Here is a 14,851-nt window from a genome sequence, read left to right as displayed (position 1 = left end):
TGATATCAGCCAGAATCGCCAACGCGCAAGTAAGAAGAATCATGGTCGACACTGGAAGCTCGGCCGACATACTTTATTGGGATGCCTTCCAGAAGCTCGGCCTGGTAAGGGAGCACATGAAGCCGGTATGCTCGACGCTCACGGGGTTTACCGGCGCTTCAATCTCGTCACTAGGAGCTGTCACCCTGCCCCTAATTTTGGGAGTTTCCCCAAAAACAAAAACGGTGATGACTTCCTTTCTGGTGGTCGACCTCCCCACGGCGTATAACGCCATCCTCGGACGACCAACCCTCAACAAGATCCGAGCCGTCATCTCGACTTACTACCAGACCCTCAAATTCCCGACCCACAATGGGGTCGGGGAAGTAGCCGGAAACTCCTGGGAGTCCAGGCGCTGCTACTTGACTGCTATGACGCTGAGTAAAAGAGCAAGGATCCAATCCCCGCTCGAGGACCCCCGAGAGGGAAAAAAGCCAGCTCCCCGCCCCGAACCAAAGGAATCCACCGTCGACTTACCGCTAATCAAAGGCAGGCCCGACCAAACAATCAAGATCGGGTCGGAACTACCCGAAGCGGAGCAACAGCAGCTCGTCGGCCTCCTGCAAGCCAACGCCGACATCTTCGCTTGGACGCCATCGGACCTAATAGGAGTCCACCCAGAGGTCGCGCTGCACCACCTGAACATCTCGTCCGATGCCCGCCCGGTGAAACAGAGGCCCAGGCGGCAGGCCCCGGATCGACAACTTGCCATCCGAGAAGAGGTAAACCGACTTCTGGCGGCCGGTTTCATAGAAGAAACCAGGTACCCACAGTGGCTCTCCAATGTAGTCCTTGTCAAAAAGCCTAATGGAAGCTGGCGGATGTGCATCGACTATACCAGTCTCAACAATGCCTGTCCGAAGGACTGCTATCCCCTACCAAAGATCGACCAGCTGGTCGACGCCACAGCCGGCCACGCCCGTCTCTCGTTTATGGATGCCTTCTCGGGGTACAACCAAATCAGGATGGCGCCCGAAGACCAAGAACACACAACCTTCCTCACCGAGCAAGGGGTATACTTTTACAAAGTCATGTCGTTCGGGCTGAAAAACGCCGGGGCCACGTACCAGAGGACGGTGAACAAGATGTTCGCCCATCAGATTGGACGAAACGTGGAGATATATGTCGACGACATGATCGTGAAAAGCCGAACAGCCGAGACTCATCCTTCCGACTTGGCTGAAACATTCGACACCCTGCGAAGGTTCGGCCTGCGCCTCAACCCTGCTAAGTGCGCCTTCGGCGTAACCTCGGGAAAATTCCTCGGATTCATCATACACGAGAGAGGGATTGACGCCAACCCGGAAAAGGTCCAGGCTCTCATTGACATGCAGCCCCCTCGGACGATCAGAGACCTACAATGCCTTAACGGGAGGTTAATCGCCCTATCACGCTTCCTTTCCCGATCGGGAGACCGCTGCCTCCCCTTCTTCAAGGCCTTGAAGGATCCAAAAAACTTCCAATGGACGGCGGAATGTGAAAGGGCCTTCGAGCAGATGAAGCAACACCTGGCCAACCTCCCCCGACTCGTGTCAGTCTCCCCGGGGGAGAAATTAAGCCTCTACCTCGCCGCCTCTCAGCACGCGGTCAGCTCGGTTCTGGTCAGGGAAAACTTCGGCGACCAACTGCCGGTCTACTATGTCAGCCACATGCTAAGCGGACCAGAGGGACGCTACCCGCCAATCGAAAAGCTGGCACTGGCGCTCGTCCTGTCAACGCGAAAGCTCCGCCCTTATTTCCAGGCCCACCCGATAGAGGTAATAACCGACCAACCGCTTCGGCTTGTTTTGTCCAAATTCGACGTTGCAGGGCGTCTCCTCAAATGGGCAGTGGAGCTAGGCGAACACGACATACGGTACATACCTCGGACCGCCATTAAAGCCCAGTCCGTAGCAGACTTTATCGCGGAGCTGACCCCGAGCACGGGCGAAGAACTCGAGCCACCGCGTGAGATGTGGACCCTCCACGTAGACGGGTCGGCCAACACGAAGGGCGCCGGCGCAGGGCTGGTGCTGGTGACACCTGACGGCCGCTCGATTGAGCGTTCCTTCCGCTTCGGATTCAGGGCCACCAATAACGAAGCAGAATACGAAGCCCTCCTGGCGGGACTCCAATTGGCGCTGGAAATGCGCGTGACCGACATACGCGTCGTCACCGACTCACAGCTGGTGGCTAGGCAGCTTGACGGCGGATACGAAGCCCGGGACCCCACCATGGCGAAATATCTGGCACGGGTAAGAAACCTTGCCACCAAGTTCGCCCATTTTGAATTGTCGAATGTTCCCAGGAGCGAAAACCAGCGAGCCGACACTCTGGCAAAACTGGCATCCGGTTCGACCCCCCGTGCTCGGCCCGGGACCGAAGAGCTCCCTCACCGAGCCATAGAGATCGTCACTACGGTCACGGACGGCGGGCCGGCCACTTGGGTACAGGAGATACTACGCTTCAAGCGGGACGGGACCCTACCCGATGATGAAACAGCGGCTCGACGCTTGCGCCGGACGCAGGCATGGTACTCTGAAGGAGGACGGCTGTACAAGCGGTCTTTCTCACGCCCCTTGCTACGCTGCCTAGAGCCAAACGAAGCCCGGACAGTTCTGTCCGACATGCATGAAGGGGCCTGCGGGGAACATATAGGCGAACGAGCCCTGACGCACAAGATACTCCGACAGGGGTACTACTGGCCGACCATGCGCCAGGACGCGAAAGCTTTCGTGCGGCGGTGCAGCTCATGCCAGGAGCACGCCCGCATCGCCCGACGGCCGGCGGTCTTGTTCACCCCCGTCGACTGTGCTTGGCCATTCGCGCAGTGGGGACTGGACATACTCGGACCTCTCCCGCCCGCCTCCGGGCAGCGGAAGTACATCATCGTAGGCGTGGACTACTTTACCAGGTGGGTCGAGGCCGAGCCTCTTGCAACCATCACGGAGTCACAAGTGGAGAAGTTCGTATGGAGGAACCTCGTAACTCGGTTTGGTCTGCCCCAGTCCATCGTCACCGACAATGGGCCTCAGTTCGCCAGCGGGAAATTCCAGGAGTTTTGCGCTAAGCACAAGATTCAGCTAAAGTTCAGCTCGGTGGCCTACCCCCAGGTGAACGGACTGGCTGAAGTAACCAACCGATCCATCATCGACGGTCTCGAGAGAAGGGTATCCGCTGCCCGGTCGGCTTGGATCGACGAGCTCCCAAGCGTCCTGTGGGCGCTACGCACTACCCCTAAAACCCCGACAGGGGAGTCCCCCTACAGCCTCACATTCGGAACCGAGGCCGTACTACCCCCCGAGGTGGCTGTCCCGACTCCGCGGACGGCGAGCTACAGCGAAGAGGCCTCGGGTGAAGGGCTCCGATCCAACCTGGACCTGCTCGAAGAGAGACGTGCCGACGCGCACCAAAAAACCCTCTCTTACAAGAGAACCGTAGCAAGGGTCTACAACCGGATGGTACGACCTCGACTGATAAAGCTAGAGGACCTGGTCCTGCGCAAAATTGAGGTCAGCCACCCGACCCGAGTAAGGGGGAAACTGGCCCCGAAGTGGGAAGGACCCTATCGGGTCATCGGAGTATCCCGACCGGGGACGTTCCGACTCGCTACTATGGATGGCAACCCTGTACCCAGGACTTGGAACATACAGAACCTTAGAAAATACTTCGTTTGAAGAGGCAGAAAACCCAGAGATCGGAAGAAAAAGCTCACTTTATTTCAAAAGAGGTACAGGGACTCGACCACAAGGAACAGACTGACCCCTAACCCCGACTCCGACATACAAAAATCAAACTCATCACTCTCCTGGAGTCTCTGGGCGGTCGTCGAATGGCACGTCCTCCGGCATGTCCACCTCCTGGTCCACAGGATGAGAGGCGAACGGATCTCTTTCCACCTCGGAGCCGGGAGGGCATGAGCCAAAGCGACCTAGGGCGATTCTGTATCCATACTCGTAGGATACTCGCCCCATTCGGGTCAGTCCGAGCTCGAAGTTCTCAGACTTCTTATAAGCTTCGATCGCCTCTCTGTCCTTTGACGGGCGAAGGCGAATCTCCTCGGCAAGAGCATCGGCAGCAGCATGGGCTTCAGCCTCGGCCTTCTCCACCCTCTTGGTGAGGTCAAGCGCCTCCGACTTCAATAGGCGAAGCTCGGCCCGATCCAAACGAAGAAACTCTTGGAGTTCCTTAACCGAATTGCCCGACTGCTCGAGCGCCGCCTTCAGACGCGCCACCTCCTCCTCGGAGTCAGTTGCGCGCTTCTCCGCGGCCGCCACCGCTTCTGGGCCCGACCCGGCCCGAACTTCCTCTAGCTGGTGGCACAACTCGGAGTTGCACTCGCTGAGGTTCCAGATTACCTGGCCGGCATCACGCACTCGGTCCATCAGCGCCGTCGAGTAGTGGAGGCCCTGCCACAGAAAAAGGGAGGGGTCGGCACACAGTCATGAAGGCGCCCGGAGTTAACAAAACACTTACCAGTGTCAGAAACCGCCCCGCCTTGCTGAGCATGGCCTCCGAAGGCAGGGTGTACAGGTCCCGAGCCAGGTCGGGGTGGAGCACACCTCGGAGAAAGGCGGCCGAGGGATCTCCCCCGGCCCACACTTTGTCCCCTCGGGACAACCCCTTCCAGCGGGCGACTAGCGGGTCGGAGGCCTCCCCCGGCGGAAGCTCGCCCATCACCAACGACCATAGGGGCTTGTCGGCCCCCGTGCGTAGCCCGCACAGGTCGCCCACCGTAGGCAGACTCGATCTCTTCCCGGTCGCCCCTTGACTGGGCCCATCCGCTCGGGAAGGCCCTTCGTCCCGGACAGTCCGCTTTGCGCCCTTGGTTCTCGAGGAGGCGACCCCCGCCTCAGCTCTCCCGGGACCAGCTATCTTCGCCTTCTTTGACGGGCGCCCCTCCGGGATCTCTAATGGAGCGTCCGCCGAGCCGGGCATCGGGTCGGCGGAGGGGCGCGGAGGGGAAGCGGCGGACGGGCGTGGGGAAGAAACCGACGATGAGCGACCACCTCGGAGTGATAGAAGCTTCATTCCTGCAGAGGAAACAAGCAAGCCGTCACCAACTGTGGAAACAAACAAAACACGGGGAACACCCGCTATAAACATACCCCCGAAAGCCGGGCTAAGACCCGCCTCGGCCAGCCACTCCTCGGTCATAGCTCGGATGGCCTGTGAACCGGGAAGGATTGCCCGAAGCCTCTTCAAGTCCCGACGCTCCTCGTCGTTCAAATGCGGGACCGTGTTATCTATCACCCTCACTGCCCACCGAACTCCGAAGCCCCAATCCTTCGACCAGCTAACATAGAAAAACCGCCCCTTCCACCCTTTGTTGTTCGAAGGGGCTCCCCCGACGCGAAAGCCAGCCCGGGCTGACACGAAATAGCCCCCCGGCCCCTTGAGAAGACGGAAACAAGAGAGAAAGAGGTTTCAGGTAGGGATGATGTTAGCGTAATAGCATTCCCCTAAGAACGCTACTAGGTAGCGCCATGAGTTAGGCGCCACCTGGGAAGGCAAAATTCGCCACAAGGAAAGACAGGAGACAATGGTGGGGTGAAGGGGGAGGCGCAACCCGGCCTCTAGGGCGTCTTGGGTCAGCGCGAAACCTCGAGGGATCGGGTCGTATGACCGCTGCCCCGGATCAGGTGCAACCAGTACAAACTCCTCCGGGATGTGATAACGCTCCCGGAGCTTTTCCAGTGACGACCCGCTCACCACCGAGTCGAGGTCGTGCGGCCACATTAGAGCCTCAAGGGCTCGCGTCGCCTCCTCGTCTGGGGAGGACGGAGGCACGCTTTCCCGAACTCTGCCAAGGGACAAAGGCGAAGAGACAGGCGAGAGGGACATCCTTACCGGCTTTAGAACGAACAAGGGAGACGACGAGGGAGCAACCGGAGAATGACGGCGTAGGTGAGGAGAAGAGAGGGTGCGGCGACAGAAGGGACGACGAGGTCCGAGACACAGCGGCAAGGATCGTGAAACGGGCAAAGTGCGCCATTTACCTAGGAAAAATCCCGCCAAAAGAGACGTCCCTTCGCCTCCCCATAGCGGCCGACAGCTCATCCGCACACTCACTCGTCGCGTCATGTCAGGGAAGGCAAATGAACACCTTGTCATAAATGCGGACCCAAGGTCGCTACAGGGAAGGAATAGAGAACGGCCGCTGCAACTCCTCAACGCCGAAGAGGAACGGCGATCTTTCCGCAAGCCCGCCCGAGACGTGCCCCTCGGCCGCATGTCCCCGAGACCACCTCCTTGGCACGGCCAGCCCGCCCGAGACGTGCTCCTCGGCCGCATGTTCCCGAGACCACCTCCTCGACGCGGCCAGCCCGCCCGAGACGTGCTCCTCGGCCGCATGTCCCCGAGACCACCTCCTCGGCGCGGCCAGCCCGCCCGAGACGTGATCCCCGGCCGCATGTCCCCGAGACCACCTCCTCGGCGCGACCAGCCCGCCCGAGACGTGCTCCTCGGCCGCATGTTCCCGAGACCACCTCCTCAGCGCGGCCAGCCCGCCCGAGACGTGCTCCTCGGCCGCATGTCCCCGAGACCACCTCCTCGGCGCGGCCAGCCCGCCCGAGACGTGCTCCTCGGCCGCATGTCCCCGAGACCACCTCCTCGGCGCGGTCAGCCCGCCCGAGACGTGCTCCTCGGTCGCATGTCCCCGAGACCACCTCCTCGGCACGGCCAGCCCGCCCGAGACGTGCTCCTCGACTGCATGTCCCCGAGACCACCTCCTCGGCGCGGCCAGCCCGCCCGAGACGTGCTCCTCGGCCGCATGTCCCCGAGACCACCTCCTCAGCGCGGCCAGCCCGCCCGAGACGTGCTCCTCGGACGCATGTTCCCGAGACCCCCTCCTCGGCACAGCTAGCCCGCCCGAGACGTGCTCCCCGGCCTCATGCCACCCAAAACGCCTCTGCCGCGCGGCCTATTCGCCCCGGACATGTGCCTCAATCCTGAATCATGGAGAGAGCCACCATGTGCCGATCAAAGCCACGCCTCGAATCCCCTCCATCCAACGCCGAGCCATGGCTTCCTTTGGGGGGGGGAATATGATATGACAAAAAATGGCAGACCCCACTCCTGGCGACGTCCCCCGCACGTGGACAGGCTCGGTGCCCCAGGGGAGGGCCATGAAGGCGACGGTCTGCGTCCGGACGTCAGCCTGACGGAGCCCACAGAGCCCCCTCGGTTGACCCAGCACAGCCGGACGAGACAGAAGCAGGTAACGGTTGAAGCTCGCCCATACCCTGCGACCCCCCGGTCTCCCACGCAACATCCTCGGCGATGTCGGACGCCATCAGAGATACGAACCTGACCGATGTGATGGCGCGCCTGGTAATGCCAAGTTCCCCTATAAACATCCCCGAGCAAGAGGTCGAGAAGGAGAGGACTTTTCGGAGGAAAAAACCCCAAGACTTGAGCTAACTTGATCGTCGGAGGGGTCGGGCTGAGCGTCTCGACCCGACCTCTTTGCAGGTACGAAGCCGAGAAGCCCCCCACCCGGAGGAGGCTGCCGCGCCGCCCCAGATCGGAGGCCGCTCCCGACCGCCTCAGCGCAGACGAGGAACGCCCCAGGGAGATCTCCGCCATTCGGACCCCCGAACCAAGCCGCGACGACCCCGCAGGTCACGGCTAAGAAAAAGGTGTTTACACTAACAGAAGGTTTCTTGCGCTCTGTTGATTCTTTCATTGATCTTTAGGGCATTCACTTACATAACCTGTGGTACTTTATCTTGAGTTAGGGCATTCACTTACAATCCTATGGATCCGTGACCCAAACCCTAATGATTCAATCTACTGAAGGTTTCTTGCGCTCCGTTGATTCTTTGATTGATCTCTAGGGCATTCAGTGACATCAAACTGTGGTGTTTTATCTTGAATTACGGCATTCACTCACAATCCTATGGATACGTGAACCGAAACCCTAATGATTCAATCTATTGAAGGTTTCTTGCGCTCCGTTGATTCTTTCATTGATCTCTATGGGAAGAGAATAGGAGAATCGTAGTACCATTCCAGGAAAAGCATGGTTTCTCTCCACATGAACCTGCTGCTCCGCCGCGCTCTCGTTCCCCTCCGCCGCCGCTGCCAAAACAATGAAAAGTCAAGCAAATAAAAAGAATAAAATCATGCAATAAACAGGAAAGCAAGGAAAAATAATAGGGTAACAAGAAAGAGCAAAAGATCGACAAAGAAGACAAGGGATTCCAAGAAATCAAATGTTCTGAAGAAGGGGAAAAAGATCCACGAAGAAGACGGAATCATTCCAAGAAAAGATAAGATCAAGATCGACGAAGAAGACGAGGGATTCGAGGGAAACATATAGGGTCTCAAGAAACGGAACAAAGATCGGCGACAAAGACGAGAATATTCCAAGAAAACACGGAATCTTGATTACCTGAGTATTCTCCACCGACCTCGTCGTCGTGGAAGAGAGACGCCGGAGAGAAGAGCGCTACGTCCATCGATACCACCGCCGCCGACGACGTTCCGACACGACCGCCTTCTTCCCGTTAGTCGGAGAGCGATCGGATCCTGTTTTACAACCACTACGGCATCGGGGGTTACGCTTTCGGGTATTGGGTTAATAAGATCCGTTTAAATCGGATCCGGGTACTGGGGATTAAAACCCAATTACAAATGGATCAAAACCCCAACTTGAACCCGATTTTTGGTAGTAATCGAATTATCGACAAAGTTGATTCAGTGGAAATGAACATAATTTGTCATTTTCCCATAGATAATTAATGAAAAAGCAAGGAAATGGATAACGCTATTGATCCAATAATCTAATTCAATTAAGATGTTACAACATGATGTTTGGTCCAATAGACGGGAATCAGGTCACTTTGGGTCGAATCAGGATTGATTTGGACCATTTTCTGGTCCGGTTAGGTCGGACCAGTTTATAATTGGGATCATAAATGGCATCAATTAGCAATGTCTACTCCAATTGGTGATGACGTGGACTTGAGAATAAGCAGGTAGGGAAAATGACAACAGTGACTTTGAAGAAGACGGCTAACGGAAGGCAATATTTTAGCCTATTTAAATTAAATGCACAGCTAAAGCTGGTGTAGTTTTAGTAGGTGATACCACGAATATTCTGTACCAATCGGATAACGACAGGTGGACCTTAAGATGATCATTCTAGACTCAGGCCTTATCAAAATGGATCGACGCCAAATGTCATCAGACAATATTTTTTTTGCATGGATGTCGAGAATGGTTCGACCTGATTCAGACATGAAACCAAAGCAGGTCAATCTCGTCTAATGTGTCAAGATGCCGAACTAGAAGAACTGAGTGCTAGAGTCGAAGCGTCGAGGTTATTCTTTCCGAAAACCATTAAGGTTTCTTAGATAGTTGAGCTAATGCAGGAGAAGACTGATGTTAGATTTTGCTGGAGTCTCTGGTCCCTTCCATGTTCATGTAAATATATATATATATTTTTTTTAAGATGACCGTTGACATGAGAAATTTGACATAATAGATTTTATCACTTTCGTGTACACGTGTCAAATATTTATTAAAAGCATTCTTTATCTCGACGCTAAAAGAGAAATTTAAAGAAATGAGAAAAAATTGACGCGAAGATTTACGTGATTCGATAACGAACAAACAATGTTGAGTTGGGCCGGAGATGAACTGAGACTGAAGCTATAGCGTTGTTGTCACCGTGGATTCGGCAATGGCGTCGTTACGTGGGACACCAGCACTATGCCCACCAAGTGGTCGCTATAAGACCGAGCAGGTGAGAGCCGACTGGTAGAGCGACCAGTCAAAACCAAACCCAACGTGGAATCCCCCCTCCCCCCCGCCTCCCACCACCCGGGGCAAGTCACTTCCCAATTCTTCGCACTTCCACTTCCCTTTCTTCCCCCTTCCTCAAATCCACCACCAAACAGTCCGCCTGCACCTCTCAACCACCACCACCCCCACCCTCTCTGTCTCTCTCTCACCCTCTTTTATTTTAATCCCCCTCCTTGTCGCAAGCAAGCGGTTCCTTACGCCGGAGGCCGCCATGGTCGCCCCACCGAGCACCGGTCTTCAGCAAGCGCTCCAGGCGGTGGTGCAAAGCGTTCACTGGACCTACAGCCTCTTCTGGCAGGTCTGCCCGCAACAAGGGTGAGAACACAGTATGGTTAACTCATCCCATCACCGCCACTGTTTCTCCCCTTCGTCCTCTCACTTTGCATCTTCTTCTGGTGGTGATCCGGAAAGAACTCTGGTGTGGGGAGATGGATACTACAATGGCGGGATAAAGACGAGGAAGACGGTGCAGCCGGTGGAGGTGAGCACGGAGGAAGCTTCCCTTCAGAGGAGCCAGCAGCTGAGGGAGCTCTTCGAGTCGTTGTCGTCGGGTGAGGCCAACCTACCGGCACGGCGACCTTGCGCAGCCCTCTCACCGGAGGATCTCACCGAGGCGGAATGGTTCTACCTCATGTGCATTTCCTTCTCCTTCCCTCCCGGTGTTGGGTATGTTGCTCTCTCCGTCTCCTCCTCTCGAGTGCACCTGCTGTTAATGAGCTGATAATTATTATATCAAGTATATAAAAACACATAATTCTTAGAAAATTTTTCCGAAAAAGACAAGGCAATAGAAACTACTAAGATAGATTATGTGAAATCCTACATCATATACACTATGTTTCATGTATGATCGTGATCATAATTGGAGGTTAGTTCAATGATTTAGGTTACCAGGGAAGGCATTTGCGAGGCAACGACATGTTTGGCTCACGAGAGCAAACGAGGTTGATAGCAAAGCATTCTCGAGGGCCATTCTCGCAAAGGTAATTGGTTTCTATGGAGAGCTGAACTAAGAATTCTCTTTCTTCATCATCAATCGAATCATTGTTCGTGATATTAGAATTCTATTTTCTCGTCTATTTAATCATCGTTCAATATTTTTAGTTACAACACATTGATTTGATCTCAGAAACGGAACCACCTCCCGATAGCATAGTCACCCAAAGTAGAACCTCATATTTTTTTCATAGAATCAACTAGAAATAGTTTCTTTTACAAAAAAAGAATTCAGTTCAGATACATGTTCAAAAGTATTTGAATGCTATGATCATCATTACAATTTCAGCAGGAAAGTATCTTATTTTTATGATCGCATCTTTTGTTGTAAAATTGTCATCGAATACAAATTAATGCTGACCTTTTCATCTTGTTCCCGTGGATGCTATATGTACCCAAACTGTTGGGATGCATGATGCAACAGAGTGCTCACGTCCAGGTATCTTTTCTTTCTTATCCTCAGTCTTTGTTCCCATAGAAATTGTTGAATATATCATGATAAAAGATGAGTGAATTCACTATATATGTTACAGACAGTTGTGTGCATCCCTCTCATGGATGGAGTTCTTGAGTTAGGTAATATAGAAAAGGTTAGTGTATTCTCATACTAAAACCTATCAACTTCTGTGAGTGATCCTATTTGATGACGTTTAGAGTGCTTTGATAGGTTGAGGAAGACATGGCATTGATACAACATGCAAAGAGATTCTTCACGGACTACTTTGATGTACACACAAAGCCTGCCCTCTCCGAGCAATCTGCTTCGAATCAATTCGCAAGCGCAGACCATGCACTGTATCATCAGCAAGCACCAATCATACATCAGATGAACATGGAGACACATGCTTCCAACCAAGAAGAAGATAACGCTCATGATCATAACGAAGATTACAACGACGACGACGATGATGACGGCGACGACGACGGTGACGGCAGTTGTCGATCGGAGCTTAAAGGGATGAGATACGGTGTTGATGTATCGATGCATCATCCAGCGGTAGCAGCAGCAGCAGCAGCAGAAGAAGAAGAAGCAAGTGAGTTGATGCAGCTTGAGATGTCGGAAGATATCAGGGTAGGCTCCGTCAGTGATTGTTCCAATAACTTGGACGTAGAACACATGCCCGATGGAGAGTCTAAAAAACAAAGACAAGATCATGACTTCTCTAAAAACTGGCATTTCCTACTTGAAGATCTTGGTAATGGATTTGGATTCCAACAGTCATTAGGTATCCCTTTTGAATCATAGACCAATTTGACGTGTGTAGAACATGCATGCATCCTCTCACTCTCACCAGCTCTGTTAGCCTTTAATCAGATATATGTAGCGCAAGTTTGATGGAAGATGAGCTTTAAACTTGTATGGCATTTGCAGGGACTCAAGTTCAAGACTTCTCTTCGGAAGATGCACACTATTCTGAGACGGTTTCCAGCATTCTACGACACAACATGAATCGATGGGTGGATGCGAGCTCCTTCAGCTACTTGGTTCGTTCTCACAACTCGGCGTTCTCTATGTGGAGCTGTAAAAGAGATCATACGGTGTCATCGCAAGGGAGTTCGCAGTGGCTACTGAAGAGCGTTCTATTGAACATCGGCGATCGACTCTGCAAGCTTGGCGATGGCAGAGATGGAGAGGGTGGAAACAAGCTTCAGAAGTGTGCAACGCAGGAAGAAGTGAGTGCTAACCATGTGCTTGCTGAGCGCCGTAGAAGAGAGAAGCTCAATGAGAGGTTTATGGTCCTTCGATCATTGGTTCCATTTGTGACCAAGGTCTGCCTTAACCTCGTCCTTTTCTTCTTTTTCTTCTTCTTCTAGTTTGGACTGTTACAAGAATTGCTGCTTGCAGATGGACAAGGCATCAATATTAGGTGATACGATTGAGTACATCGAGCAACTACGAAGGCGCATTCAAGATCTGGAGGGAAGAAACAGGCAGCAGTCATCAAAGAGACAATGTGGCTCCCAAGTGGGGAACTGCAAACTGGACGTACAAAGAAGGGTTGGTTTGTCAGCTGACAAAAGGAAACTGCAGGTGCTCGAAGGAAGCAATGGAATGGCCACGACAAGTGTGCATGTCTCCATGGCAGAAGCTGATGCTCTCCTGGAGCTGCACTGCCCTTGCAGAGATGGGTTGCTGCTGGACATCATGCAGACGCTTCATGAGCTTGGGTTGGAGGTCTCCTCCCTGCAGTGTTCCTCCACTAATGGCGTGTTCGGTGCGGAGATGCGTTCTAAGGTAAAGACAGCAATCAAACTCCATTCTTGTATAACCAAGCAATTAGTTCATGGTCAATCATCATTTGACATGGGTCCACAAGAAATCAACGGATGGGCCCCACCCGCAATTTGTTAGTGGAAGTAACCTTTAGCGCTTACAAAAGGTAACCTGATTTTGTTACTTGTCTTATTCTTCAATGAGACTAAACATATTTACTATAAACATATTTACCTCTCGAGTCCCATGATTAACATAAATATTTGGTTTCTATACTCCTTAATTAATGTAGAACTAAACATATGTATCAGTACATTATTTGAGTATGTTTTTTTGTTTTAATAATGCTTTTTCTTCTTTGCTCTTCGACAGATGAAAGAGGCATACGGAAGGAGAGTTGACATCGTGGAGCTGAAGAAGGCGATTCACCAAATAATCTCTGACCATTAACCCGGACGGGGTATCAATAAAGTTGACATGAATGAGCTGCAATGGCCCGCTAATACTTGATTACAAACGTAGAGTATACAGCGTAACTATTACACTATACTGAAATAGTGCACTCATATATACTAGGATTACTTTGTGAGAATAAGTACATGGATGTGATATAGCACACAAATGACCTGTTGTGTGTTCATTAATGGTTGCTGAGTCAGCGCAAATATGAAGTTAAGAACTAACTTCGGACCGGCCGTATCATTGTATTTCACATGTATTGTTAATTAGTATATATATTTTCTTTACTCTTTGACTTATGATAATATTTGAATATTTATTTTTTTAAACATAAAAACTATAGTTATGCTATTATTATATGAAAAATTTTAATATCAAAATTTAAAATTTAATAACGATATATCAAATCGATGCGTATCTTTCGATGTCATTCATAATTTTTTTTTTGTTAGCAAATGCATTGTTATCGAATTCAAGAGCTATAGCGATGTCGATATGCTAAAAGATCTAGACTCATCTTCTCCTCTCTTTTTATTTTTTATTGTTATGAGTAATAGATTAGAAATTTAAAAAATTAAAAATAGATTTATAGTTCAATAATTAATGTTTTGTCCCTAGGAGATCCTAATTTTTATAGACAAAAGTAAAGAGTCCAAAATAGTAATTAAGAGAGTCCCTCCGATGAAGATCATCTTGTAAGTAATTTTATTATAATTAGATTTTCTTTATATTGATCGATAGTAGAATCTAATCAAATCTATAATAAGAGATTCTTTTGATTATTGTGTCATAATCTAATTCATATAGATATATCATATAATAATCAGAAATGATATATTTCCTTTTCCTTTAAGATCTTTTCAAAAATATCGATCGATTATTCTATAAGATCATTAATAACAACATTAACATCATATGGGAGTTTATCAATATTATTTTATTATTTATTTTCATTAATTCTTTTAGTAATTTAAGATATAACAATTTCTCAAATATAAAATAACAAAAGAGTATTAACTTATATTTTATCAATATTAACATTAAATTTTAAGATTTTTACTTATATTAATTTGATTTTTTGAGAATCTTATATTATCAAATTCAACTATCCTTATGCTATAACTAATGTAATAAAATTTATACCCTTATGAATTTTTTTAAATAAATAATAAAATATTCAAAAATAATCTCTGAATTCAAATTGTAAATTGAAAACACTTATTTCTTCAAGACAATCCTAAATATATAAATGTCTCAAGTTAGGTTTTTTATGAGTCCATAGCTCAAAAGAAGTTGATAGAATTGATTTACTATGAATTATATTAAAGATATATATAATCATCCTTAGAGTTT

General features: G+C 50.7%; 2 protein-coding genes across 4 annotated transcripts; one reads left to right on the top strand and one right to left on the bottom strand.

The window, feature by feature from the left end:
- Positions 1-610: 610 nt before the first annotated feature.
- Positions 611-8,472, bottom strand: LOC135615293 (uncharacterized). The gene is made up of 4 exons (XM_065113587.1): positions 8,414-8,472; positions 8,027-8,100; positions 4,495-5,051; positions 611-4,427 (listed from the first exon to the last, which is right to left on the bottom strand). Exons 3-4 carry the CDS (start codon positions 5,047-5,049, stop codon positions 3,819-3,821), a joined length of 1,164 nt encoding a protein of 387 aa, XP_064969659.1. The 5' UTR covers positions 5,050-5,051; positions 8,027-8,100; positions 8,414-8,472; the 3' UTR covers positions 611-3,818.
- Positions 8,473-9,919: 1,447 nt separating this feature from the next.
- Positions 9,920-13,785, top strand: LOC135615292 (truncated basic helix-loop-helix protein A-like). 3 transcript variants are annotated; one of them, XM_065113585.1, is made up of 9 exons: positions 9,920-10,143; positions 10,240-10,494; positions 10,715-10,811; positions 11,249-11,263; positions 11,358-11,414; positions 11,492-11,858; positions 12,197-12,594; positions 12,671-13,060; positions 13,412-13,785. In XM_065113585.1, exons 1-9 carry the CDS (start codon positions 10,040-10,042, stop codon positions 13,487-13,489), a joined length of 1,761 nt encoding a protein of 586 aa, XP_064969657.1. In that variant the 5' UTR covers positions 9,920-10,039; the 3' UTR covers positions 13,490-13,785. The 3 variants fall into 3 exon arrangements, with proteins under 3 accessions (XP_064969657.1, XP_064969656.1, XP_064969655.1); XM_065113584.1 differs by having other exon boundaries at positions 11,492-12,020; XM_065113583.1 differs by having other exon boundaries at positions 9,923-10,143; positions 11,492-12,050.
- Positions 13,786-14,851: the final 1,066 nt, after the last annotated feature.

The sequence above is a fragment of the Musa acuminata genome, chromosome BXJ2-6 (genome assembly GCF_036884655.1).
Source record: "Musa acuminata AAA Group cultivar baxijiao chromosome BXJ2-6, Cavendish_Baxijiao_AAA, whole genome shotgun sequence".
Lineage (NCBI taxonomy): Eukaryota > Viridiplantae > Streptophyta > Magnoliopsida > Zingiberales > Musaceae > Musa > Musa acuminata.
Note: the sequence above shows the minus strand (reverse complement) of the source record. Positions and strands in the feature narration are given on the sequence as shown.